The 27,023-nt window shown below is 34.4% G+C and overlaps 1 protein-coding gene across 1 annotated transcript in view; it reads left to right on the top strand.

Annotated features, from left to right (window-relative positions):
* Positions 1 to 27,023, top strand: part of TUSC3 (tumor suppressor candidate 3) — a 99,386-nt gene that overhangs the window by 19,828 nt on the left and 52,535 nt on the right. The window contains exons 2-5 of the mRNA XM_015862354.2: positions 15,289 to 15,458; positions 21,480 to 21,597; positions 23,594 to 23,734; positions 24,405 to 24,545. Of these exons, the coding sequence (XP_015717840.1) occupies positions 15,289 to 15,458; positions 21,480 to 21,597; positions 23,594 to 23,734; positions 24,405 to 24,545 (570 nt within the window). The remainder of the gene's footprint in view (positions 1 to 15,288; positions 15,459 to 21,479; positions 21,598 to 23,593; positions 23,735 to 24,404; positions 24,546 to 27,023) is intronic.

The raw sequence follows: 27,023 nt of genomic DNA, 5'->3' as shown, positions 1-27,023 counted from the left end.
ATGCAGATAGTGTTGGCATGGATGAAACAATTATAGCCAGTTACAGTAGATGTGTCAAAAAATACATTTCATGAATAGCGAAGAAATTAAGAAACAACTGCAGGGAATATTTGTACGCTACCTGGATGGGTTTCTGGTATCTGAAAGTCAGTTGGGTAATTTGTTACAATGTTAGCTGAACATTTCAGTCAGACTATTCAGCACTGAAATTAACAGTGATAACATTCTGAATGTCGTTTGTTGATCTTAAAGTTGGAGCAGAGTAATAATGCAAGTCATGCTGTCATAGCTGTTGTGTTTTCTACAACATGAAGAAAACAACACTGCACTGATGTCTAATCAATCCATTCATTTATAGATTATAGAGTTTCCATTGCAAGCCTCAGAGCTGGAATCAAGATTTTTTTTGTTTTAGATAATGCATGTCATTTCTCAAAAAAAACCAAAAGTGAACAAAAAACATAAGCACCGTCCTTTCTGCTCCTCCTTCCTCTTCTGTCCCCTGCAGTACTTGAATATGCTAGTATTGTGTGAAGGCAGCATTTACTGGTAGGACAAGGTTAATTGCGTATATGCAACCATCAGTATTCAGTTCAGTGATTATTATTATTTTTTTTTTTTGCTAATATTTTTATATCTCACTATCTTTGTTTGTCAGAACAAGGCTAATGAATTACCTATGTAAAAGTACTGGACTAAGTACTTTTCAAAATTGCATTTATACTATCACCAAATTCATTATGAAATCTTTTATCTGCAGTTGGTAACCCCACTTTGAATGTCATTGTGAACTTCCTTGCTGATCTACTTTATATGCTATCACCTGAACAAGAAGATGAGAACAGAACTGTCAGCTTGAGAATGGCTAGATTTCACACTTAATTTCACACGATGATTAGTAACATTATTTTAATCAATTACCTGAGGAAGTGATCAGCTGTGGTTTAGGGATGTAGTAAGTAGATGCTGTAGGGATTATAGTAAGTGTCAAAGCGTACATCCAGACACTATTTAGTAGTAAAGTCCCTGTCATAAGAACTGACAGATGAAATTATTTAAAAAAAAGTAATTTGACAGGTAAACTGAAATAAGTTTTTTCCATACCATTAATCTGCAGAGAAGTGCTTTAGGGTTTGCAGAAATTTAATAAATATGCATAAGGTGATATTTTGTGTTCCACATCCTTTACATTTATACTGGCTTATTAAAGATTTAATTAAGTTTTCTAAAAAGGGAGAGGATGCAGTCTTGCAAAAAAATGTAGATGACAGTGTGGGTTCACAATAATTAGGGCTTCAGGGATAAAATAAAGGGTCTCTACAGTTAATGAATGTTAAAGCAATGGCTCCTCTGAAAACTTAAAAAATGACAGCATTTTATTTATCCCATCTGCCTTCTGTTTGTATTCTAGCTCTGGTCCTTCAGTATTTGTGACAAATGGCATACCATTTACTTCTGCAACTATTGGTAATAAACAAATGCTTCAGAACGTATTTCATTTTCCTGTTCTGTGCATAAGCAGATTTTTTTTGCTGTCTCCCTAGTCTTTATTACCCTGCAGTGTCTTTATTGTCCATCTGTTTAACTCTTCAAAACAAAAAATCAACTTTAGTAATATTTTCCTATTAGAGGAGCATCTCAGGAAGCATTGTAAAGCATTTGTTCTTAGACACCTTCGTAAGTTGCTTTGGCTTTTGTTTTCTTATTTCCAGAACCCTTACAATGATTAGACAATAGATCTGAAGCAACTGTAGATTGTCTTCTTGTATTCTTAATTGATCTCTTGTATGTTGTATGCAGGTGTAAGTAAACAAACGAAGGAGACACTTCAAGGGCTAGTGCTCTCTGTGGTCTGTGCTTGTCTAGTGCCTTGTGTGGTTGCACTCTGCTCCTTGACTATGATTTAATAGGACTCTGCTTAAAGACAAGTAGTCAAATCATAGTTACTTGCACAAAATAATTAAGAGCATAAATCAGAACGATGTTATGCTTGTGACCTAAACTTGTCTACAAAAATCTTTATCATTTAGAGTAGAGGAAATGCATTGATTGTTCTGCTGTTTAAAAGGTCTGTTCAGTATTGAGTTACTGAGTTGAATACAGCTGCTATGGGCTCTTTTTTTTTCTACCTTCTTTCAAGTGTGTAATTCGACTGCTTCTTTCTTTAAGCTTTACAGACCATATTTAAGTATACTTTTTGTCCTTGTGCTGTGAGTATAGTAGAAGCTCACTTTATTGTGCTTATACCTTCTTGGGTGTTTTCCCAATCTGCTTCTTACTTTCAGTGTTAATCTTTGTTGTTGGTCACTCTTGTTGATCCCATGTTACTTTTAAAATGGAAAAAAAGAAAAAGGAGCTGTTAAATCTAGTTTGGACCATGAAGAGAGACAACAGGTAGCTGAGCTTGCTCTAAGTGTTTGTTTCACTTCAGGAACTGAACTCTCACCAGCACAGCCAAAGCCTCTGTGAGAGCCTTGGGTTTCCTCTAGTGTACATCTTCTGGCAGGAGTGTACCCTTACCTGAAAATTCTCTTCTTGGTTGAAATTTTGGATTGTAATTGTCAAGAGATTAGTGTGTGTACATCTCTTTTTGTCTCCCTGACAGTCTCTTTAAATGCCATTTACAGGTAGCAGAAGAGTAAATTTTCTTCTTGAGTTAACTGTGGTTTTTGTGTGGAAACTTTGATATGCTTTATACAGACTATTTGTATTTATGTATAAGTGGAAACTTTTCTTTTGGCGTTAGAGATTCTGGTTAACTGTTCCTGACTGCAGAACTGTGGGTATATAAAATGACTTAATAGCATACAGATTACTTTTATTTATTTTGTTGCCGTTATGAAGAAGCGGTAAAAAGCCATCTGGGCTACATACCCTACGTATTTTATGGGATCTTTAAATACTTTTATTTCTGAACATTTATTTGTCATTTGAACCATATGTGCCCATAATTTTTGACAGACGTGCTTTTTTCAGTAAAATATTATTTATCATCTCACGTTACGGTGTTGGTCGTTTGTCCAAACTCAGTTGGCCAAGCTAATAGATTGGAAGGAAAACAGGTGACTTCAGTGTAGCTGGTGTTACTTGGATTCTGTGTATAAACAAATTTACTTGATGATATTATTCTACAGTTTCAGTCCTTCATGTTTAACTTCTTGTGTGTATGTGTAGTCTGGAATGCTATTTATAATTTTTATTTTTGTTTACTCTATATGTTCATTTAATAAACTATTTCTTTACTGGAACTGAATTGTTCTGCAGAGCAAATTAAATTCAACTGAACTAAATTCTTGGAGAAGGAGATAAGTACTTATGCACGAGGATAATAAATTGGAAAATAATGCCTCACATACTTATTTTTAAATTTGATTCAGAGCTGCAAGTTGACAGCAAAGCACATAGTGCTCTTGTTAAAGGATAGCTCTCTGTCAAATGGAGATAAAGTGTGTTCTCAGTCTTCATGTCTGTAGGGATTAGGACAGTAATTGCATCTAATTTTTGGTAATTCTTTTCTCCTCCGTATGGTCACTGATGTATTAGTTCAGTTTAGTTCAGTGAAAATGTATGGAAGAGTTTAAGTGTCCGTTGTGCATTTCTTGAATCTGGATGTAAACCCTGTTGCTTATGTTTGATCTTTATGCATGGTAGAATGAGGTGTATTTGTTTGTTCTCTGCACCCCCTCTGCTTCCCCCCCATAATTATCTTCAGTCTTTTTTTTGTTTTTCCCCTTGTACTAGTGGGTACATTTTGTGACTGTGAATAATAAAGTTTTGTGGAAAAGGTATTTGTTAGTATGAAATATAATCATTCATGAAATTAGTTCATGATGTGAAGTCTAAAACCATGGGTCCCTTGAACAGCATGATTAATTGTGCTGGGTTAAAATTGGAAGGAGCTAGTAAGGGTTATGTTTGCTCTTCCTTTGGTATATTTCTTAATACTAGAAGATGTTTGGGTCTCATATGCAATGAAAATCACCCTAATAGATTATGTTTAAAGCATTGTGATCAATGTGAAGTGAATGTTCCTGATTGGTGCTTTTCCATGTAGTAAGGCAGTTTGGTTCATGTTCTTGCATGTGCAGTGAATACGTAACCATTTTTATGTTAAACACATTTATGAGGTCTTACCTTTGTTTTTAATCTTCTTCTCAATAGCAATTATTTTATCAAAGCTATTTCTCGCATACTCTCTTCTCTCTCCCCTCCCCCCAGCCCCACCCCCCCCTTTTTTTTTTTGTTCTCCCTTGATCTTTGCGTAGTTGGTTAACTTGCCACTTAGGTCATCATTGGAAAGTGAATATATGAGAACGATGAATAGATCAGAACTGGTTCTCTGCTTCAGTTACTACTTGAGTTTTTATGGTTTATCTTTCTATCAGGGAGATGTGAGCTTAGACCATTGTTCTTTGTTAGCAACTAGATCTAATGGGGTAGTTAACTTTGCCAGTTAATTATAATGGTAAGAACTGTAGTAGCATTTGTTGGGGAAGCGGTGAAGTGATTTTCTGAAGGGTCACATTGAGAAAAAGTGCAGCACTGCAGACCTTCTCTTTTGTAAAGGAAAACCTTTCACATGAAAACTGCTTCGGCACAGTAAAAAACAAGGTTTCTGCCACTCGTGTTGTATTATAATTTTTTATTGCACACTGGATGGGAATTGAAAAGTGTATGAGTGCTGGAAGGTAGAGTGGTTAACTAGCACATTAATATTGACATTGCAGGATTCAGATTTCTAAACTAGAATATTTAAATGTGAGATAATAAATTGAATTAGCTGTAGTGTATCTTTTCACTTAGCTGCTAACCAAGAAGAGAGGAAACTGCATACATTTTATTTGTGCACATATGGATGTGTTCCTTAAAGATAACACAGCCTTTGGATTCAGTAATTTTTCAGTATTTATCCTTTGTGGATATTTATTTATTAAAAGACAAAGATAGTGTTTTCTATTTCAGTTTGTCACTTAAATGCAAATGATGAGGAACAGGACAGTACGTAGTAGGATGTGTGTGCTCAAGTGGATTAGGCTGGTACTTGGCCTGGCCTGATGGAGTTGCTGTTAAGAGCTCACTGTATTAAGAATGGATCAGGGTGCCTGCTGGTAATCAGAGGCAGAGATGTCTACTTCTACAGCTTCAGGAAAAACCTGGAAGTGCGAAGGAAGAAAGTGCAGCTGATACCAGTGGTGGAGGGTATTAAGGTGTTTCAGTATCTCTGATAACAATAGTAACTTTTCTACTTTAAAACTTGATAACCAGTGTGATCACAGATTTCAGAGGAGAAGCTTTGATTTTTCTCATTTTTTACATAGACCAATTTGTGCAGAAAATATTTAGCATGCTTAACAAGACAGGAAACAACTTTTGCTTATTACTGCATCTTTGCAGTAATGCATCTGAAATCATCCTTTTAAATCTCTTACTATTAAGTGTGATGTGAAGAACCAAATGAGAAATTTAACAGTATTGCTTCATTTTAAGGAAGGTAACTCTTATTTATTAAAAGTAAAGGTGCTAGTAGGGAACAGGTACTTGAGAATTCACTCTGTAATCTATGACCTCTGCCTATTCTGTTTGTATGTTTTGAGAGATTAAGTAGCCAGTGTACTCATACCTAGAATGTTTTTCAACTAGATGCTTTTTGAGGCCTCAACTGAACTGATCTTTTTGTGCTTATGTGGAAAACCTTTGCAAGAATTCTGCTGATGTATTTAGTTAAAGGTCATTTAGCCTTATTTAAAAGTCTTTCATATTCTTTATTATTGTCTACTCTCATTTTAAATGCCCATTATATAGTAACAAAATAAGTTGAAGTACTTCTATGTTCCTTGATGGAGCTATTAAAAAGATAAATAAATCTTGCAGTCATTATTAGAGGGATTGTGTCAACATTATTACGGCTTGTTTGATGGAGCTGTCATTGTTTTCTTGTTCAAGCAGTATATTTCTGATTACTAAGCATGACTTAAGGTACTGTACTACAATTTAATTTCTGTCCTTTCATTCCCCTCTTTTACACTAAGTTTTGACTCATTTATGGACCCAAAGCATCTCTGATTTGTATCGTATTTACTGTGCATTTATTTAAACAATTGTTGAAGCTAAATTAATTTCTTTTAATAGAATGCCCCTTACCATTCTAACTTCAGAATCTAGTTAACTGTAAAGTGTTATTGATTTTCCCATAGATAGAAGTTTATAATAAGCTGCTTGTTGTTGTTAAAAGTTGATTTAATTGTAGCAAATCTTTCCATGATAGAAAGAAGAGCCTACAGGATTTGCATTTTAGCATGTTACTCGAAGTAACCTATAAAATTGATGATGAGGAAGTAAGTCCCTTTTCATCATTGCCTGTAGCTTGGTTATCTGTCATAATCTAGTTTGATTATCTGATAACTGGGTAACTGCAGTGGTAGCACAGTAACTGACAGCTTGTAAGAGTTTAGACTATGTGGTGATTCCACCGTGAAGAGAGCTCAGCTATGAATGGCTTTGTAAAATGTCTTTAATATTACTGTATATAAAGAGAAAAAATCTGACTAACATTTAAGTTCATTTTTTTCGGATGCACTGTTACACAGTTCTATAAGATTGACTCAAGAGGCACTTGCCTATATATATGTAATTTCTTTCATCTTCACAATATTTTGACTGACTCACCTGAGCTGGTTTATTGTCAGCATTCCACTGAAGCAAAAGGAACCTCAAATTTCAAAAGAGATGGAGCTGCTCTTCAGTACTGTTCATATACCTTTATTAAATATCATGCTTTCCATCTAATGTTTTGAAATTGAAAGGGCTCTGAGGAAGGTCTGAGAGAGCTGAGACTGTTTAGCCTGGTGAAGAAGCTCACAGAGATCTTATCAATGTGCAGGAATACTGAAGGCAAGATAAAGAAGGTTCTTTTCAGTGGTATCTGGTGAAAGATAAGAGGCAGTGGGCAGAAGCTGACACAGGAGGTTCTGTCTGAACAACAGGAAGCACTTGTTTGCAATGGGTGGCTGAGTACTGGCATCTGCTCTTTGGAAATTCTCTGAAATTGCTCTAGAAATGTGAACTTAAACCTACAACCAGGCAGGTTTTTAAAACCTAGCATCATTTTGTGGAGGATGAAATCCAGGGATGTGAACTGTTTTCTTTATCTTCTGGTTTAAAGTTTGTTTCTAATTACCTGTACTACATTCCAAAGTAACATCAAAATCAACTTCATGTTCCAGTTCTTTTGTTACGGATATCGAAAATATTACTGGAGAAATAATTCTCAAAAGGATTTTTTTTTTTAAGGATCTTATTGCTTTTCTCAAGAGTGTTGTTTTTTTGTTGTATATAAAGTACATGAGTTGCATTTTCTGTAATGAACTCTTTAACGTGTGAACAAACAGATCCCGGATTACCGGGTTCTAATGGCTTGTTCTGTAACAGTGTATCTTATTAATAGTTTTCCTGCTTTAAAGAGATCCAGTAAAATATGAGAATTCATAATAAAGCTGGTGGGGAAGCATTTGGCTATGTACGGTTGTTTGAAGAAATGGTCAGCTTATTTTTAGAAACAGTGCTTGAGAATAGCTGTTAAACAGAAGTCTGAAGAAACAGAGACTGAAATGATTTTTTTTTCAAAGGCTCTAAGGACATTAGCCTCAAAAGATAGAAAAAAGACATTTGGGGTAGGGGGAAGAAAAAAAGTCAATGGCTTCTACCTTGGTTTTGTACTATTGAGATTTTGCTTTTAGTACTCAGATGCCATTTCTTTAAACAATTTGTATAGTTTATTAAGGCTGCATGCTGATTATCCAGATCCTGAAGAAGTGATGGGAAAGAGGAGGGTCAAAAGTTACTACCTTTTTTTTTTTTTTTAAAAAAAAAAAAACCAAAAAACAACAAAAGAGGTTAAAAAAAGCAAAAAGCAAAAGAGCACGATGTTAGTGGTGAGTTTAGAAGTTGGTATTCTTTGTAGCAAGAGAGAGGTACTCAAATTATGTAATAGTTGTTGAATGACTTCCAGCGATTACTTCATAATTCTCTACTGGAGATACAGCCAGGTTTGTGAGTGCTGTGAGGAGAATACTGCAGCAAATTGAACTTGATGAAAGATCTTGGAGGGTGTTTGGAGGAATTCCTGAAACTACTGGAAGTACTCATAGAAATTAATGTAAAAGGCTGTCCTAGCTAAGCATGTGATCCTGACTAGAACTCACAAATATTTGAAAATGGCAGACTGAATGAATGTTAATGTGTGTCTCAGTGATCTATAAGCTGCAAGGTATGTTTGTGGACTAAGAAAGTTCACTATTTGTGAAATTATAGTTGAGCACAGAAATATCATAAAATATCTGTTTTAAAATTATAAGCTTACCTATCTACAAAGATCAGCCATATCATGTTAGAAGGAATCTGAAGAGTTCTAAAATACTGAATGAAACAGTCATTCATAAGGTGAATTGAACTATCGGTGGAGATCTATATTAGTTTCTAACTTTTTACATCATTTTAATATTTTTAAGTGTTTAATTTACCCCTGTCCTAGAGCCAATGAATTTTTAGTGTTCTTTGCTAGGTCACCCTGAAATCTTTTCCAGTGAGAATAAACGGACCTTGTTAAGCCTTTCATTACAGAATCCTGGTTGTCCTATATTATGCTGTCTCATGTGTAATATCCCTTAAGTATAAATGTGACCTAAACAAGATAGAATGTAACGTTTAGCAAATGCTTTTGCTATAGTATGTTCTCTCAAATTCATCCTTCTGATATTTCTCATTGTGTTTTTAATTACTTATATACTGTGGAAAACAACAACAACAATGAATTAAAGTAGGGAGAAAAGTCTATTGTGTTGCACATGGCGTCTTATGTAGACCTATTTCTGTATGTTCAGCAAGAGATGAATGCAGTGTTTAATGCAACACAACAGGGATATCTGCTTGTTCACAATACTAGAACCATACTTTATTACTACTAGTTAGTAGTTAAATTTGTTTTAGATTAACTGTATATATCTGTATCCATGAAAAATAGAATTTGTGACAAATCTTGAAGATGATGAAAAGTATTACAAAGAAAATTGTTTTCCTGTATTTTTGAAAGTAATCAAATTTGGATTGTACTTCCTGGAAAGTCATGGAAATCCACTGGATCAAATAAATCCATGTAAACAGTTATGTAGGTTACTTTCTAGCCTGCATTTTCTCCTGTGGGGAAAAAAAAAAGCCAAACAGATGCATCTTAATGTAATTTCTTGTAAAATTATCAGATGATAGCTGTATGTAATAGGAAATTAACTCAGTTTTTTATTTAATTGCTAGTAATGGGCCTTGTGGCCAAAAATCAAAAACGTCAGTTCTCTATTACTTTATTTACTCAGATCTTAAAAAGACATATTACGTTTATTCTCAGAAAATCTAGGCTATTTTACGTAATTATGAAAGTAAGTTGTATGACTGGAAGAAGCAAATCCTGCCTAAACCATCACAAACACATCAAGTCAATGGAGCATAATATTGAGTAGTTGTACTGTGCCAGCTTACATGGGTTCTCATTACTACGTTTAGATAATGGTTTTTTGTAAATAGAAATAATACTTCTATATCTGTTTTCAGAGAAGTTACTGTCTTAAAATATTTCTGTGTACGTTGGTAGTTATATTTTCACTAACACATGCTTGTTTATTAAATGAAGTCAACCAAAGAGAAAAAAAAAATAATAAAAAACTGATGGCATGGGAAGGAAACATTTACAGCATGGATTCTCAATAAAGGAATTTATTTCTTACTCAAAGAACAAGGATCGAAGAAGTTATTTTTTAAAAAGAACTTGATATCCATATGCCGTGTGAGCTCTAGTTTAGCATTTCCTCTTAATGAAAGAGAGAGAAACCATAGGGAATTGTTAGAGAAACTCCTGCTTTTGCAAAAAATGTAGGGACATTGTGTTGATTGAGGCCTCTTCTAATTCTTAGTATTATTTTTGAGGACTTTTTCTTAATAATAGTGCTATTTTATAATACAGACCATGACCCTAACTTTCCAGAGTTAAGATTTACCGTGCTCACAAGTATTGAAGGAGCACTTCAAAGCTAAAACCTCTTTTGAAAGCTGAAGGAGCCCGGTTGATAGATCCAGTACTTTCTAAATGAAAGGTGGCTAATTTGGGCTAATTAAGAAACTGAAGTATTAAATAGGATTTTTGGGACTTCCCTTTTTTAACAGTTCTTTATGCTGTATGTTACCCATGTGGCAATGGTCTAACGGAAGACAAGGTAAATTAAAGGAGAATTAAAGATGAAAACTCAAAATAAACTGTATGCAATGTAAAGCACTTAGAGAAATCTGATTATTTAGTTGTTTATTTTCCCCTGGCCATGAATGATTTTATCTGAGTCTAGAGAAACGAAGTTTTAGCCAAAGAAGATTAACAGTCAAGTGAAGGGAAACATCTGTAAATATTAGGTTGTAGTTTCTGTTGTTTATCCCTTTATCTTATAGGCATCGTGTTTAGGGAGAATGAGTGAAGAAAGCTTTGTTTAGAGTTGCTAGTCTTCTAGTCACAAAATACTAAAAGGAAGGCTTGTGGATACCAAGCTCTACTGATTTAAGAGTCAAGAAAGAGACGGGGACGTTGCTGGAAAGCAATCTGCAACAGGGTGTTGTTTTGTTGGAAGCTTCTAATCAGCTGCAGATGCCAGAAGCCAAGCCTGCCAGCATCGTTTTTCTTATAACTTGTTACAACTTGCCTTCTGTTTTGATAGGTAGCATAGGTGTTTCATCACATAAGTGGAAATAAAGATTTAAAACAGAGGAACTGTAACTATGCTCCTTTGTTTTTTTCTTGTTTCAGTGGTACAGACAAGTTAACATGGAAAATTCCTTTGTTAGCCATGGGGACAAAAGCAGAATTATGTAAAATTGCTCTTCCAAGAACCTAATTTCAGTAGGGACTGCTCTTCTGGCTAGTGGGATTAAGGCCAAAACATTAATTACTTTGCTCCTTCTGAAGCAACAAAAAACATTTTCGTAGGTGATGTCTTCATGGAAAAATCCCTGTCCTAATTAAACAAACAAACAAACAAAAAAAAAAACCAAAAAACTGCTTTCAGTTTCTTCCGTATTTTGATTTTTCTCAATTAAGTTTTTAAAGGTTACTTAGTTTGGATAACATGTTGTGCTTTGTATTTGCATTGCTTTCAAAACAGTGTAAGAATGGAAGCAATATTATTGTTTTGGTTTTATAGTTCTTAGCATTTATTTTGTTTCCACGTGCCTTACGTATTCTCTTTCTGAGTGGAGAGGATATCAGCTAATGAAAGTAGATATATGACACAGAACTGCTTTCTCATCCACTGATTTAAATACTTTGTGTAGCTGAGTAATTCCAAGATGTTTTTGCTTGAAGGAGGTATTTCCTGTCCTCGAAATTTTGCTTGTGGGTTTTTTGTTTGTTTCTTTGTTTGTTTCCAGTGTTTCAGCTAAAGTAGTCCCATTGAATTATCAGCATAATGCTGGTAAATTAACTAGTAAATATTCATAGCAACTCTGCAAATAAATAAGCTTAAGAAAGTGTGGGGTCTTTATTTGTATGGAACAGACAGGAGCAAAAAATGAGTTATTGTCAGTAGTTTTCTTGATAATGAGCAACAATTATTCCTATATCTCAGTAATCATTAGATGAGTTTTAGTTTAGAGAATTATAGTCTTAGGGACCTTAAAGATGATCCAGTTCCAATCACCTGCCATAGGTAGGGCTGTTACTCAGCAGGTAGGCTGCCTGTGGCCCCATCCAACCTGTCCTTGAACATCTCTGGGGACTGTGCATCCACAGCTTCTCTAAGTGCCCTGTGCCTCACCACCCTCCAAGTAAAAAAATTATTCTTAATAAGTAATCTAAATCTCCTGTGTTTTAGTTTAAGGCCATTCTTCCTTGTCCTATCAGTATCTGCCCATGTGAAATGTTGGACTCCATCCTGTTTATAAGCTCCCCACAAATACTGGAAGGCCACCCTCAGCCTTCTTCATAGGAGAGATGCTCCAGCCTTTTGGTAATCTTTATGGCCATCTTCTTAACCTGCTTCTACAGGTCTACATATTTCTTGTGATGGGGTCACCATGCCTGGATGTAGCTCTCCAGCTGGGGCTTCACAAGGAGAGAAGAGGGGTACAATCACCTCCCTCCCCCTGATGGCCAGCCCTCTTTTGATGTAGCCTAGGATGCTGGTGGCCTTCTGGGTTACAAGTATTCACTGCTGGCTTGTGTCCAGCTTTTCATTCATCAAGACTCCTAAGTCATTCTCGGCAGGGCTACTCTCAACAAGTTTTTCTCCCCATCTGTACATTTACATAGGACTGCCCCCAACTCAAGCGCAATGCTTTGCACATGGCCTTGTTGAATCCCTTTAGATTCACAATGAGTGAATCAGATTTAATCATGTTCTTTTATCTGGAGATGTCAAGGGTTGTGGCACACATAAAAGTTTGCCAGGTGGGAAGAGTTTAAGTTATTGACACACCTGCAAAAGTTGGGAAGGCTCAGGGCGATTCACTTGGTTGATAGTTTTTGTACTTGTGTGGTTGGATGGTAACTGGGGAAAGAATTATACTGAAGGACATCTTTATTTTCTTTGCAAGTATAATTTTGGAGAGATCGCTTTCATTTTGTTTTCTAACAGTGCCTGCCTGTGTATCAATGGAATATTTTCCCCATCAAGGCTTTTTCCATTGCTTTTCAACTGTTATTTTATACAGAAGTTTTTTTTGTTTGTTTGTTTGTTTCTGGAGATGCAACTCAGTCATGCCTTTACTTGACAATAATTTTATCTTATTTTTATACAAGTTTATTTTAAAAACTCAATTTTCTTAGAAAAAAAATAGCTAAGAGACATTCTGGATTGTGAATCTCTAAATCTTCAGTATTTAAAAGTAACATTTATTTCCCTTTGAATATGCTGCTCATTTTTTAGAGCATACTGACTAAGAAGTGGGTGCCTTTCTGATACTAATTTTAAACAGACAGTTGTAATGCTGAAATCTGCCATATTTCCTGAAAATTGATACTCAGCTTCAAACTAAAGCACATCACTACAGCAGAAGCTCATTTAACACTAGATGTATTTCTTTCATTATTGAATGAGATGAGCAGCATTCATTGTGTGAAGATCCTATAAATGATAGAACAATATCAGACCTTCAACTGTCTGCACAGTGCTATAAACCAGAAGGCCTTAAAATATAATACATTCCACAGGTTTGACTGTGAAGTTTAGACCTACTCTGGAAGGTCTTTTCTATTAATAATTCTGCAAGAGTAGACTTTCTGGAATAGAAGTGGCTTTTAAAAGTTGTAGGATAATAAAGTGCAGCCAGTGACCTAAGCTTTGGTAATCTGGCCTATAGAAGGAGTTTTATGATGTATGTAGTTATCCACCATCTATTCAATGGTAGTTTTATATTTGAAACAAGTATATTGTTTGGAATCCAATAAAGCAAGTAATAAAATGGTACCTGATAGCTTCATATTCCTGAAGTACTAGCTTGGCTGCCTAGTGTGGTAAATTTACTAGGTTAGTTTGTTTGGTAGTTTTTTTTATCTGGTGCACTGAGAAAAAACCTGCTTACTGTTGGGTTTGTTTTTTTTTTGGTTTTGTTTTGTTTTAAAAGAAGTTTCCTAATGTCTTTTTGAAGTTAAACTTCCAAAAACAAGTAAGCCTTTTAGTGGAAGTAAAGTTCTAGTATTAATTGTTTCATTGGTATTCTCCTGATAAACAGTTATAATCTCATTCAGTTTGGTAATTATTGATCTCAACCAAAGTAAAAGAATGTCAGTGAAAATTCAAATGATTATTTTTAGGCTTTTTAGGGAAAAAAATTGTTTCAAAACTATTTGATATGAAATCTTCTCTTAAACTTGAAACTTCTGATTACAATTAGTGTATCATAAGAAGCTGTGCAAGAGCCATCTTTTCTAATTCTTAGGATGGAAAATAAGGAAGACAGTGTAATTTACTAGTAACCTTAGTACTTCAGTCTTTCTCTCGCTCATATACATAGGTCACTCTGGAAGTAATGCCACCTCTTTATTTCCATGGACACTACAACACAGACAAAGAGCACAATAACACTGATAGAGCAAATCTTCAGCTACAAAAACATTATTTTTCAGCAGTCACCATAATTAGCTATGAGTTTTCACAAGAGATAAACAAGAGCCTTTGTGCCGAGCTTGTAAAAATCTGCATGGCCATCTGGAATTTCACTTGTCTTTCATGTAATTGTTACCACTGCTGAAACACCTCCACTGTTTGGTCTCCGTATACATGAATGCTAATAGGTGTTTTTTATATCATGGAGGAATTCAGTAGCATACCTTTGCTTCATACACACTTCCATGTCAGATGCCATTTTGTCAAACTGCCCCTCTGCTGATATCAATTGCATGGTAACAAAATGTAATAGAATATTGATTAGATTGTTCAACCTCTGCTGCTGTACCACAAATGTTTGCCTCTGACATAATGGGCCAACTGAATAAAATAGGAGGTGTTACTTTTGGAGCAGTCCTTGTATGTATATTGCTGATCAATATAGCCTGATTTTTATACTGATCTTACAGTTTATTTATTTAATAACCTATTTATTAAACTCATCTCCTTGGACAGTTCTTGCACAGTATTTGGTTTCATCTTTTTCATACCTGTCCTCACGTTCTCTTTTTCCCAGATCCTCATTAGTTTGTCTACTGCCAACTCTTGTTTGCTTTGGCATAGGTCTCTCACTTTCCAATTTTCTGACCTCAGTTTCTCTCTCGCTTGCTGCCCTTTAAACTTGTTTCCATTTCTGTTAATCTTCCTGCAGCACTCCACGTCTGTGTAAGTCATATTATCCAGTTTTCTCATCAATTTTTTTCTTTCCATAGCAGATTTTTTGCATTATAATATTACCTTCCTGTAATTCAATTTTTACTGAATAGAGTACATGATATAATGTTTCAATTTCTAAAGCTACATGGAAGTTAAGTGCCATACTGGTATCTTACATTTAGTCATCCTTGCTTTACTCCTTTGTTTAAGTAACAAGCTGTAAGTCTGATTTCATGTGTCATTTCTCTTAAAGACCAGACAGTTGTTTTAAGATACTTGTGATCTGCTTGTCTACAAGCAAGGATAGACTATGATATAGAGCTGCCCCCTAACTTCCAGATTAAGTCAGTAGGAGCTCAGGAGATGCAAAAATAGAATATAGTCACAGAGTGCTTCATGTTTCAATTTAAACATTCCTCTTCTCTGTCCTCAATTACAGAATCTTCTGGCTGAGAAGGTGGAACAGTTAATGGAATGGAGCTCAAGGCGCTCGGTCATCCGCATGAATGGAGACAAATTCCGAAGATTTGTGAAGGCTCCACCTCGTAACTACTCCGTGATAGTGATGTTCACTGCTCTCCAGCCACAGCGGCAGTGCTCTGTTTGCAGGTAATTTATACCTTAGCGATTTTTTTCCATCTTTCTCACCTCAGTTTTCAAGTGAACGTTTTAATCAACGTTCAGTATGAGTGGGGTTGTTTTTTGGCTTGGGGCGGATATTTTCTGTTTAAGTCTCATGTGGTTTTTACAGCATCTTCTTCAACTTCTTTTTAATCTGTAGGACAATGTTCAGAAGTTTTCTCAGCATTTTTAATTACAATTGAATAAAATGTATACTGCAGAAAACAAAACAAAACAAAACCAACACACATTTAAGAAACAGTTTTATGCTTTGGTCTCCCCAAAGGTGTTTTGTGATAAAGAGAATAATCGTTATTTAGTAACATGACATCCCACTATCTTCTTCTGTTAAGTGATATCCTGGGCTCAAGTGAGCTCTGTGATTTCGCAGATTTGAACAGTTCTTAAAAATGTAAGCATATTTTCCCATGAGAGCATAAATACTGAGGAATGTAGTCTGACACTGCACTTCTGATATGTGCTGGTAGTTCCTATCAAAATTTATATTGGAGTAGTACTGGTATTCTTATAATACAAGATTTTTTTCTACAAATTTCTAGTTCAACGGAGTTAATCCAGAAATGATTAATGATAGATATGGGACGGGGGCCAAAGTACTGAAAGCTAGTAATGCATTTAATTACCATACTAAATCAGAAATTGAGCTAATAAAACCTTCTTCAGCCAAAACATGCACTGGAAATTATTGAGTCTAGTAATAGGTGGGTTTATTGTGCTGGATGTTCTAAACAGTATCTAAATCTGCAGCAAAATGCTGCATGGAACTGTGAAATAGATAAGTTTTATAGGAAGAAGTATTTCTTGGTTTTAAGTAGGTGCACTGTAAATAATATGCGAAGTTGATAAAGTCGCTAGTTGGATTTGTTAGGTGATGGAATGCAACTTTCACAATAGGAACTTCAACTTGAGTAAGGTTGTAAGAGGTAAACCTGTAGTTCTACGTATCTTTCCTTGAACTTTGCTGTAGATTTTTTTTTTTTTTTTTTGTTAGTGTTGATTGCATTCCCATGAGTTCACCATCAACTGTGAACTCTCAAGGAGAAGGTGTAGGTACAGAAGGTGTCCAAAATTCTGAAGTCAAAGGAATATTATTTTACCACTTCCTAAACATGGCAGCTACTGTTTGATCTTTATGTTTCCAGAGTTCAGCTTTAGGAGGTGAAACAGGTGTTGAAAGTTTGCCATATTTTAAATTGCTACTTATTTTATTACCAGGTAGATAAAAGTACAGGAGCTCAGCTTTATAAGGGATCAGTGTATTTGTTGTCGTAGCAATAGTAGCAAATTCATTCCCTATATAATGCACAGATTTTTTGCAAGATGTGTGAAAACACCATTAATATTGCGGTTATTAAGGAAGTTAATTTTGCTTAGAACTGCATATTGTTTAATGAAGTTAATTTTGCTAATAATCTTTATCCTGTAATATGCCAGTTTAGGCATTTATGTACACAAACAACTAAAAATCTTTAAGCATAGGAGGAAAAAATCAACATTACCGCTTTTGGTTCGGATTGTTTAAATGATTGTGAAGCTGAGATCCTCTCTTTCATGTGTAATAAAAGGAATTTAATGAGGTTGATCATACTGCGCATAAAACCATTATCAGGAAAATCGACATTTTCAAATCAATGGGTAATTAATGTGCAGGAGCACTGATAGGGTATACAGAACTGAAACACATGCGTTATTTTATTGTTAGCTATTCAGTGGTCAGTTTGCCTAAAGGAAAATTAGATTTTAAAAGAAATCTGTAATGTTCTGTGAAGATGCTTCTGTCCAAAATTTATGCTAACAGTTTCTCTTCATAATACTTATGAAACAATTGCATACAAAAAAAGGAAAAAAGTAAATGAGTAAAGAAAGGTGGCTGTTTTGTTAGCAATTTTTAAATAGATTTTCCAAATATATGTTGCTGTTTCTATGAAGTACACCTGAACAGAAGATTAACAGACCAGTAATGTTGTTGGGACAGGATGTTGTCTGGGTGTGCTATGTCCTAGCTCTGCACTTCTGAGAATAAGCTGAACTGTTTTCAAGTAGCTGATCAAACAGGTCAGCAGTAAAAAAAATAAATAAATAAAATTGTCGGTCAAGGGGATGTTACAAAGAAGAAAAGGACAGGATCTCTCCATCTGCCTCTCAGTTTTCTGTTGGTTGATCAAGAGCGAAAGAGCAAGTAGTGAGAAAATCATTGCCACGTGTCTTAGCTGTAGTAAGAACAAATTATCTTTTGAACTCATGTTCAGAAAAGGAATAGGGGGCATGGAAGGAGTCAGTGAAAGTTCTATGTGTATTTGTTTTTCCAGTACAATTTAGTATCTTGGTAGAAAGATAGAATAGCTTGGTTTGGGAGGTACATTAATGATCTTCCAACCCCCTGCTGTGGGCAGAGTTGCCACCCACTAGATCATACTCCTCAGAGCCTTGCCTAACCTCAGAGCCTTGAGTGCCTCCAGAGATCCATAGGTTCATTGGGCAACCTGTTCCAGTGCCATACCACCTTCTGAAAAATATCTAAACTCTTAGTATCTTAGTTGTTGTTTTTGCTTTCCGCTTCTCAGATTCCACAAAATATGAACTCTGTGTATCACTTTATCTGCAGAGTATTGGACTTATTGGAATGATGTATATAGAACAGCATGGATTTTAACTTGCTTTCTGTTATTACTAATATTTAGATTGCATAAATACTGCAGTTTTTAACTCCTATCCACACTGTATCATTTTGTGCTATGTGGGGAATATTCTGGACGTAATGGTAGGTTCTTTCATGCTTTCCACCAAGAAACTGAGTCACCATAAATGAAAACATAGAAGCATATAAACTTTCTGAATTTGTTATCTTTATACTAAGTAGCAGTAGCTAAAATATGTCTTTAGCCTCTTCCTCTCTTCTTTTAGGGAAAAGATTCCAAGTAGTATACAAGAGTTGCTTTGGAGTTAAATTACTGTATTGATCACAGATGGGTAAGAACTGGTAGGTCACCTGCTAGTCCATTCTTTAGCAATTGTACATTTTTAATGTTTTTTTGTTTTTGTTTTTTTTTTAATTTTTTTTTTTTTTTTTTTTACAGTCTATAGTATGCCAAAAATAATGTTTCTACTGCTTTGTTTGGCAAGTAATTCCACACTCTATTTTATTCCTTCAGGAACATTCCCTTTGTGTTTTCCATACTATAATGTAGGACTAATTGAGTAAAATTAATCAAATTTAATATAAACCAAACTATACAGATGTCATTATCTGCCATAGACACCTACAAAATGAATCTTCCTAAATAAAACATTTAATATCTAATGAGCATAATATAAAAATACTTAATGAATGTAATGTAAGACATTTTGCTTAGCATCTTTTTTTTTTTTTTTTTTTTTTCAGTGTGCTGAATATTCCAGGAAAACCTAGTAGTAACATTTCATTGAACTGTTAGCTATTTTCTGAAAGCTTTTTAGTACCACTGCTGGCATTGCTAGTTCCTAAGTTGCTACCCATTGTTACAAAATTAAGAGGAGACTAGCAGCAATGTCATTTAAATCTTCCCTAAGAAAAATCCAGTCAAACCTAACAAGAACAGAGGTAACATTCTTATGATGAGTTTATCCCAAGTGTGATCATGCTGTATGTCTGTAGAGTATTTTATATATTTTATAATAATTTCATACTATGTTTATATTGTCATAATTTTATACAATTGATATCACTTAATGTAAACAAATGATAGAGATGATATTAACTAACGGTAGGTGTAGACTAGTAGATAAATGGTGATGGAGTTGATATTAACTGTTGTTAATTGGAGGTTGAATTTTTTACATCCAAGCACTTACACTAATATTGTATTTAAAAACAAAGAGTAACAAACATTTCAAAAATTATTAATGCAATTTGTTGTATCAGCAGTGCATCTCTTAGAAGTGATACAGAGGATGTAATTTTTGTAATTTAATATAGTAATGGTAGGATGTTCTTCAGTAACTTTGTATACTTACCCCTCCTTGTTGGAGTCGCCCCCTTCCACAGTAAGAGCTGCAATGAGGGTGAACTGCAGAATACTTTGCTATCTTCAGTGCATTGTTATAGAACATCTGTATGCTCTTACAGAAAATTTAAGAAGACTTTTTGCAAAATACTACTTTCTGAAGGTGCATTTTACCTGTTTTTTTTTTTTTTTCAATATAGTTTAATGTAAAAATGCACAAATACATGTAGATCACAGCGAACAAGAGGTTTTTGTCAAACAGTAGAGGCATAACTGGAGTATCCAAATTTCCCAGACATAGTTACTTCACAAGTGAAAAGTAGACGAAGAAGAATGCTGTCGTGAAGATGAAGTGATTTTTATCTTGTTCTTATAATGAAAATGGTCCAGCTTTAATATAGGAGGTTTAACGGAACAATGCCCTACAGATACTTCTTGATTTTACAGCATGCCTTTGATGTTGTCTGACTGCCCTCTTCAGGATCACAGTGAGCATGTTAGTCTGCTTAATGCTGGTATGTGGTTCTAGAAGCAACCAATCCAATGCATAATCCATTATTGTAATTGCAAATTTAACCTGTTGAATAATTGTTTTAGGTTGCAAGTTGTATTCAGTCAGTAAGGGTGAGTTTATGTCTCGTAAGATTTACTTTTTAATGGGTGGAGATTTTTTGTGTGAAATATTTTATACAAGAAAGATTTATCCCAAAATAAAAGAAAATTCCACTGGAGTTGTTTGTAATATATCTCAAGCCTAAGGCTGGTCTCAGTTAAGAGTTAATGGGAGAGAGAGGTGTGTTTTGTTACAACACTTACCGTCTTCCTCCTCTTTGCTCTCAAAAAATGATATTTTAATGTTCAGTGCAGAGTTTCTGTCTTGAAGCTATAGTTTTTAATTAAACAGTATTCTTTGCCATCATACATGTGTTTTGAGAAAAGCTGCAGAGCACATTTATGCTGCTTTTGCATCTAACCACATGCAAATAGAAGTTGCCAAATATTGGATTGCTGGTTTGAGGTCTATGACAGATGCAATTACTATGATTAATTGCTAAAATGGAAGTAATTAGTGAAGGAGCCTATGTGAAGATGAAAGTATTGCAAGGTTCCTTCCAGGTTGTTTTCCTTTGCTTTTTATTTAATTATTTGTTGATACGAATTTGTCCTGTGGAAGAATTTGTTTTATATTTCTGTCTGTTGTTTTGTGGCTCTTCTCTGTGGGTAAGGTTTCCCAGTGTTTCTTTTCTTTTCTTTTTTTTTTTTTTTCCCTTCTTCTCAGTGTGGACATGACCAGATTTAAGATAAATGAAGCAACCAAACAAGAACAGAAACAACCTTGAATACAGAGCTGTGAGAAAAGCCAATTGAAGCTTTTCTTACAAATACTAGTAGTAATAAAATTGACTTTCTAATGATGATGGAAAGGATTATGTAATGCTGTTGTGTTGTGGAAAACTATCCTTTATCACTTCCAAAACATGTTTTATAGAAATAATCTTGTGCATTTTTCTGTTACTAGCAAACCTCCTGTCAGTTTAATTGCTTCCCCAGTGTTTAACAGTTTTTTTTGAAATAGTGTGGGCAGAGCTTTTTCTATGCATTTGCAGTCACATTTCTTCATGACTTTTCCACCAGTTTGAATATTCTCTTCCTCAAGTAAATCCTGGTATTGTACTTGAGGACCATGTAAGTGTCTCCGTGCATAGATGTGCTTGCAGATTTTGGTGATGCTGGCCACTCAGGCCACTCCTGAGGCTTTTGTGTTTTCTGAGGCTTTTAAATGTGAGCATCTGAAATGTTTCTGCTTTTAGTTCGACTTAAATCATTTGTAATTTTAGAGAAGGCAGGTATGAAGCAGTGATGCATAGAGCTGAGACTTCTTTTAAAATTGATAATATGGATGTTGAGAGTGATATTGCAAGAGTAACTAATCTAATTGCTGCAGCTGGCTAGAGTGTCGCTTTTGCCAGTGAATGCCACACGGATATATGTTTGTTTCTTTTAGGCAAGCTAATGAAGAATATCAAGTTCTGGCTAATTCATGGCGCTATTCGTCTGCTTTTTCAAACAAGCTGTTTTTCACAATAGTGGATTATGATGAAGGGGCGGATGTTTTTCAACAGGTAAATGCTTCATATTGTAAAACATTCTTAATGTTATTTACTAAAGGACACTAGAAAACAATTATTTCCTTAGATAACATTCCTCTGTATGCACTTCATATGTAAATTCTTTCTGGATACAAGTAACAGATGCTGGAATTTCTATGACGTAACCAAGGACTGCTTATGCAAGTAGCTACTTTTGGTATTTTCCAAATGTGGTTCATAATGTTTATTAATAAATTAACTGATGCAAATGCAAAATTTAATCAGCCCTTTGTTAGTGTGTTCTGTAGGTAAATATAATAGAAATAACATTTGTATTTAAAGATTTCCTTCAGGGAAAAAAATGTATTTTAAGTTATTTAGTTGCCTTTATGTGAGAAATATTCTTCAAATTTAGAACTCTTTGTCTGGAAGTTCTTCAGGCAAAAGAAAATAGACTTTTGGTTTTCTGTATTGGCTGTGATGAATGAGGAATCACTTCCTGGAGAATAGTCTGAGATTCCCTCTTAAATTGAGTATTCAAGAAAAAACACATTCCTGGGAAGTGTTGCCAATTACTTCAGTGATGTTCTGTTTAATATTCATCTCTTGACTGAGGCTAAAAATGGAGATTAAGAAGAGAATTGAGTTTTGAAGCACTCTATTTTGAGTAAACTTTTCAGGGAAAATCTCTAGTATTTAATTTTCAGAAGTTTAATATTTTTGAAAGTTTAATTACTGTATTTCCTGACTATTTTTGTGTCCAGTAGATACTTTGGAATATGTTCTGTTAAGTAAGTTTGTTAATAGGTAAAATTTTGCTTTATTAATTTTGAAATAACCTTTAAAATTTTAATTTCACATTATATTTTATAGCTGCAATAATACAAAATATACTGTTTAATCTTGCCTTAAGTCATCAGTGCATATCAGAATAGTCCAGTCCAGCTTTTTCCTTATGTAGAAGAGAGCAGCTAGAGTTTATGTCAGATTATGTGCATTTAAACGCACATAGAAGTTATGCGAAATTAGATAAAATGTTTTTTATGTCTGCTTCTGAGAAATCCAGTGTTAAGCATAAGGGACACCAATTACCAGGGACTTTTAACACGAATTTTGAAATAATTCTGACCTTGTGCGTATGTATGCAAAACAGTACTGCTCTAGTGATGTCAGAGCAAAAAGTTGGGGGGAAGGGGGAAGGGAGGAAAAAACAACAAAAAACTGTTTTGCTTTTTGTCTTTTATCCTATTTGTCGAGAAACAACAAAACATCTGCAAACCAGCTTTCCCTGGGCCCTGTACAATGATGGCAGATGGTTTCTGCTTCTCTAGCTTTTAAATCTTAGAAAATATTGTGTTAAACTACTTCACAACAGCTCTCTTATCCTTTCTAAGGGTATTTTTATTTTGGTATTAGTTCACTAAGGAAGTGGGCTGCTTTTTACTTAGATGAAAAATATTTAAATATCAGGTAATTTCTAATGATAGAGTCAGTTTTGTATTGATTAGATAATGTTTTGGTGATGTGATAGAATTCATTTGTTTATCTTATTTTTTTTTTTTTTTTTTTTTTTTCCTCCCTGTATGAAGTATAGCTGCAGAATATAGGGAAGAATGCGCTGGCCTTTGAATTTCAACCTAATATTCTTTAATTGATTGGAGGGAAGCGAGGTCTCTGTTTTACTATTTATGGGGAAGTTCTTATAGTGTGTGGAAACTATGAAGCATAAGATACTCATACTCAGAAAAGCTTGCAGGTGAAATACTCTGAGCTGTGAAACATCCCAAAGGCTCTACCAGAAGAAAATAGCAAGAAATGCAGTGCTCTGATCACTCTTCTTACAGAGCTGTGTATGAAGATGTATTAAAAAAAAAACAAACAACCAGAACAAAACGACACTAAATTATGATTTGGGAATGCAAATACTGCTTTTCACACTAATTATGCTTATGTTGTCTGGTACATAAAAAATAAACATTTTTAGATATGAAGTTACTAATTTTTTTGCTATTTTTTCCTGGTTTTATAGCTTAATATGAACTCTGCTCCGACTTTCATGCATTTTCCTCCAAAAGGTAAACCCAAGAGAGCTGACACATTTGACCTGCAGAGAATCGGATTTGCGGCTGAACAGCTAGCGAAATGGATAGCTGACAGAACAGATGTTCATGTAAGTCTTTCAACAATTTTAAAAGTTGGAGCCAAACGTATGTACCTTGGTAGTTTGAGACAGGCAGATGATAAATGTCATCTCCCCTTAATACCTGTTTTTCCCTCAAATGTGGAATCATGACAGCAAAAAAAGAAAAAAAGAAAAAAAAAAAAAGGAAAAAAAAAAGGAAAAAAAGTAGTAGTTATGGTTATGGTAGCTGCAGTTTGAAGATTGTTCTTGCTTTGTAGATTATATGTGGTCTTTTCTAGATGAAGAGAAGTGGTGATATTGTGATAATTAGTTCTTAATAAGTAATATGTGCTTGGAGTAATACATACAAAGTAAATCAAAGTAGCTGCAACTAGTTCAGTCACAAAGGCACATTTGTTAAAAAATATAATTATTATATATATACATATATTTTGTTATGTATGTCAGCTTCATTTTCTTACAAGTTAAGAATTGAAATGTTCTGTATATAGGTTTTCAGATTAGTAGCAAATTATTAGTGCTTAAAAACTGTTTTCCTGTTACCAAAGCTAGTACTGTTTCTTCTTATTCATGGGTACATTCAGTTATTAGTCTTTGTTAACACCAGACCTCAGATGTTCATTGTTTGTCTGTAATGAAGGTATTCTCCATGTATGTATTTCCTTGTGATGTGTATGTTTGCATTTATCTCTTTCAGATTAGAGTGTTCAGGCCTCCAAATTATTCTGGTACAATTGCTTTGGCTCTTCTGGTATCTCTTGTTGGTGGATTGTTATATCTAAGAAGAAATAATTTAGAATTCATCTACAACAAAACAGGCTGGGCCATGGCAGCTCTGGTATGCACTTTTTCCATATGTATATGCTTTGAATTAGTTCCCTTTTTTAGCATATTTTGTTATTGCACAGTAAAGTTAAATCTGTCAGTACATACATCAGGGTGGTAGCAACAGATTCATCTTAATCTTGGAGCTAACTTGTCAGCTGTGAAGATCAGTTACTAGGAATCATTCACTGAAAATTAATGTTTTTTCTTCAGTTGTTGGCTGAAGATTATTGTTTGAACTTCAGCAGAAAAATATGTTTAATAGAGAGTGTTACTGATGTTTCTTGTTATCATTCAACATGCTTTTTGTAACAAGTGTTGCAAAATGCTACTTTTTATGGCACTCAGCTGATGAGCTCGCTGACAACTTATTACACTTATTACATCAGTTCAAGGAAGAAGTTACTTAGTGCCTGGTTGGTTGTAATTCATTTTGATGTCTAAATGATTAAAAAGATATTGAAGTGGAGTCACTGTCAAGAACTCTTTAATATTTGGCTGAAGGTCTGAATTTAAGTTTTCTTTCAATTTCAAGAGCCAAGGGCAGAATGTGTTCTTTGTTCCAGGATGTCATGTGGAGTATGCTGAGCTGTAGCATATTTTGTTACTTGCACAGAAACTAGAGTTTTAACAATTTCCTTCCAAAATAAGGCTGTTCCCTCTTGTTAGTTCCATGTATTTGTCTAGGTTACTGGTATTTCCCAGTGATAATTTTTTTTTGAAAGTACCTGAAAACTTGTTTGATAAAGATATGTAGCAGTTATTGGAATCTTACTTGAATATTTTGAGGTCATCTGTGTTAAATAATAATTAGCACAATAAAATAGATATTTGTGTCAAAAATCAAGTATGTAATCAATAGAACTTACTGTGTTTAATCATGCACCATGTCTGTGGAAACAGCAATTTTATTCCAATTTCATGCCCCAGTGTTTCTTACCAGAAACTCAATGTTGGGAAGGGGGGAACAGGAGAAGTTGTTTTCCATCTTGTAGAGACTAAAACTCAGTTCTTCAAATGAAGAATAATTCTATTACTATCTGCATCAAATAGATAGTTGAATACGTAACTAACTTAAAAACTAAATTAAGGAAGTTAATGAATCAGTTTTTTTTTCTCAAAATATTTGCTGTTATCTCTAGTGCTGCTTGACATTTTACATCTGTACATAACTGTATACTACAGAATAGGAAACTTCTAATTACAGTGAACCAAGCTCCTTTGGAGAGAGTCACTGCCTAAATGTAATCAGACATTTAGAAAAAAGACAGCACAATATTTGTGCCTTTCAGTACTTACCTGCTGATTGCATTAATAGGTAATGATAGAATTTAAAGGGATAAAAGTGGCATCAATGTGATTTATTGCTATTTCTAATACTGCTTCCTGTAAAATCTGTTTGTTTTAAAGACGCGCAGCACTTGAAAAGATATTTTAGAAAAAAACATCTTATATCTCAAGGTAAATAAGAGGATAGCAATTAACTGTGACTTCAGCTGTTGTTTTTAAAACATCTTCATTACTCTCTTCCCTTCGCAATGTTGTCAAAGCCCCATGCTGAAATGTTTGAGCAATGTTTGTCCAGTTACTGTGAGTCCTTTTAATCAGATCTATATCAACGTACAAGTTAACACCGATATTTCTTTTGATGGAGTCAGCAGGGAGTCGAGATTTCAGGCTTTGAACAGGTGACCTCAGATTCTCTGTATGTTCTGTGAAATGACTAGAATGAGTCAGGATTCACAGAAGTGAAAATGGACAACCATTAGTATATTCATTCTAAGATATATGATTATCATTGTCTTATGTTGGTGCTTTTTTTCTATCGTTGAAACGTACTTTACTAAAAGTTTAAGTTCCTAAAACTTTTTTTTTTAATGTGTTTTTTGTTGCTGTTGTTTTTTTGAAGATCTTTTAATTTCCTAAATTTTGGATAATTGTTTTTGTTTGTTTTTAATGAAAAACTTACAGTGTGTCTCTTCCTAAAAACAAAACAAAACAAAAAACAGAAAAAAATTCACTGTATAAAGCACCTCTACGAGCAGAAGAAAAAAGAATACCAGAAGTGTTGACTAGACTTATGTTCAATATGACCATCAACAGCAATGAGTTGTCTTAGAAATAATATTTCCAACAGTGTTTTAATTGAAAAAAATTGGAATGCCATTTTGAATGGCACTTGTAATGTTTTTGATAGGCTCAGAATTGAGAGAAGCTTCATCTCATGCATTGATTCCAGCTCCAGTTAACACAAGACTCAAATTAGTTTTGTCCTTAACATTAAATTGAGCAGGAGCAGCGCAATTAGCTGTTTTCATTCCCTCGTGGAAGCACTGGAGACTCAGTAGTACCTTGTATGCCTTAGGCATTTTTACTTGCAGCATTACCCAAAAGACTTCTAGAATGGCAAACGTTGGTGGTTGAGTACCTAATATTAAAAAAAAGGCATCTTTTGGAATCACACTCAAAATTTATCCCCTGCATTATTTTA

This window comes from Coturnix japonica, chromosome 4 (assembly GCF_001577835.2).
Source record: "Coturnix japonica isolate 7356 chromosome 4, Coturnix japonica 2.1, whole genome shotgun sequence".
In the NCBI taxonomy this organism is placed as follows: domain Eukaryota; kingdom Metazoa; phylum Chordata; class Aves; order Galliformes; family Phasianidae; genus Coturnix; species Coturnix japonica.
This window is presented reverse-complemented; position numbering and strand designations above follow the sequence as displayed.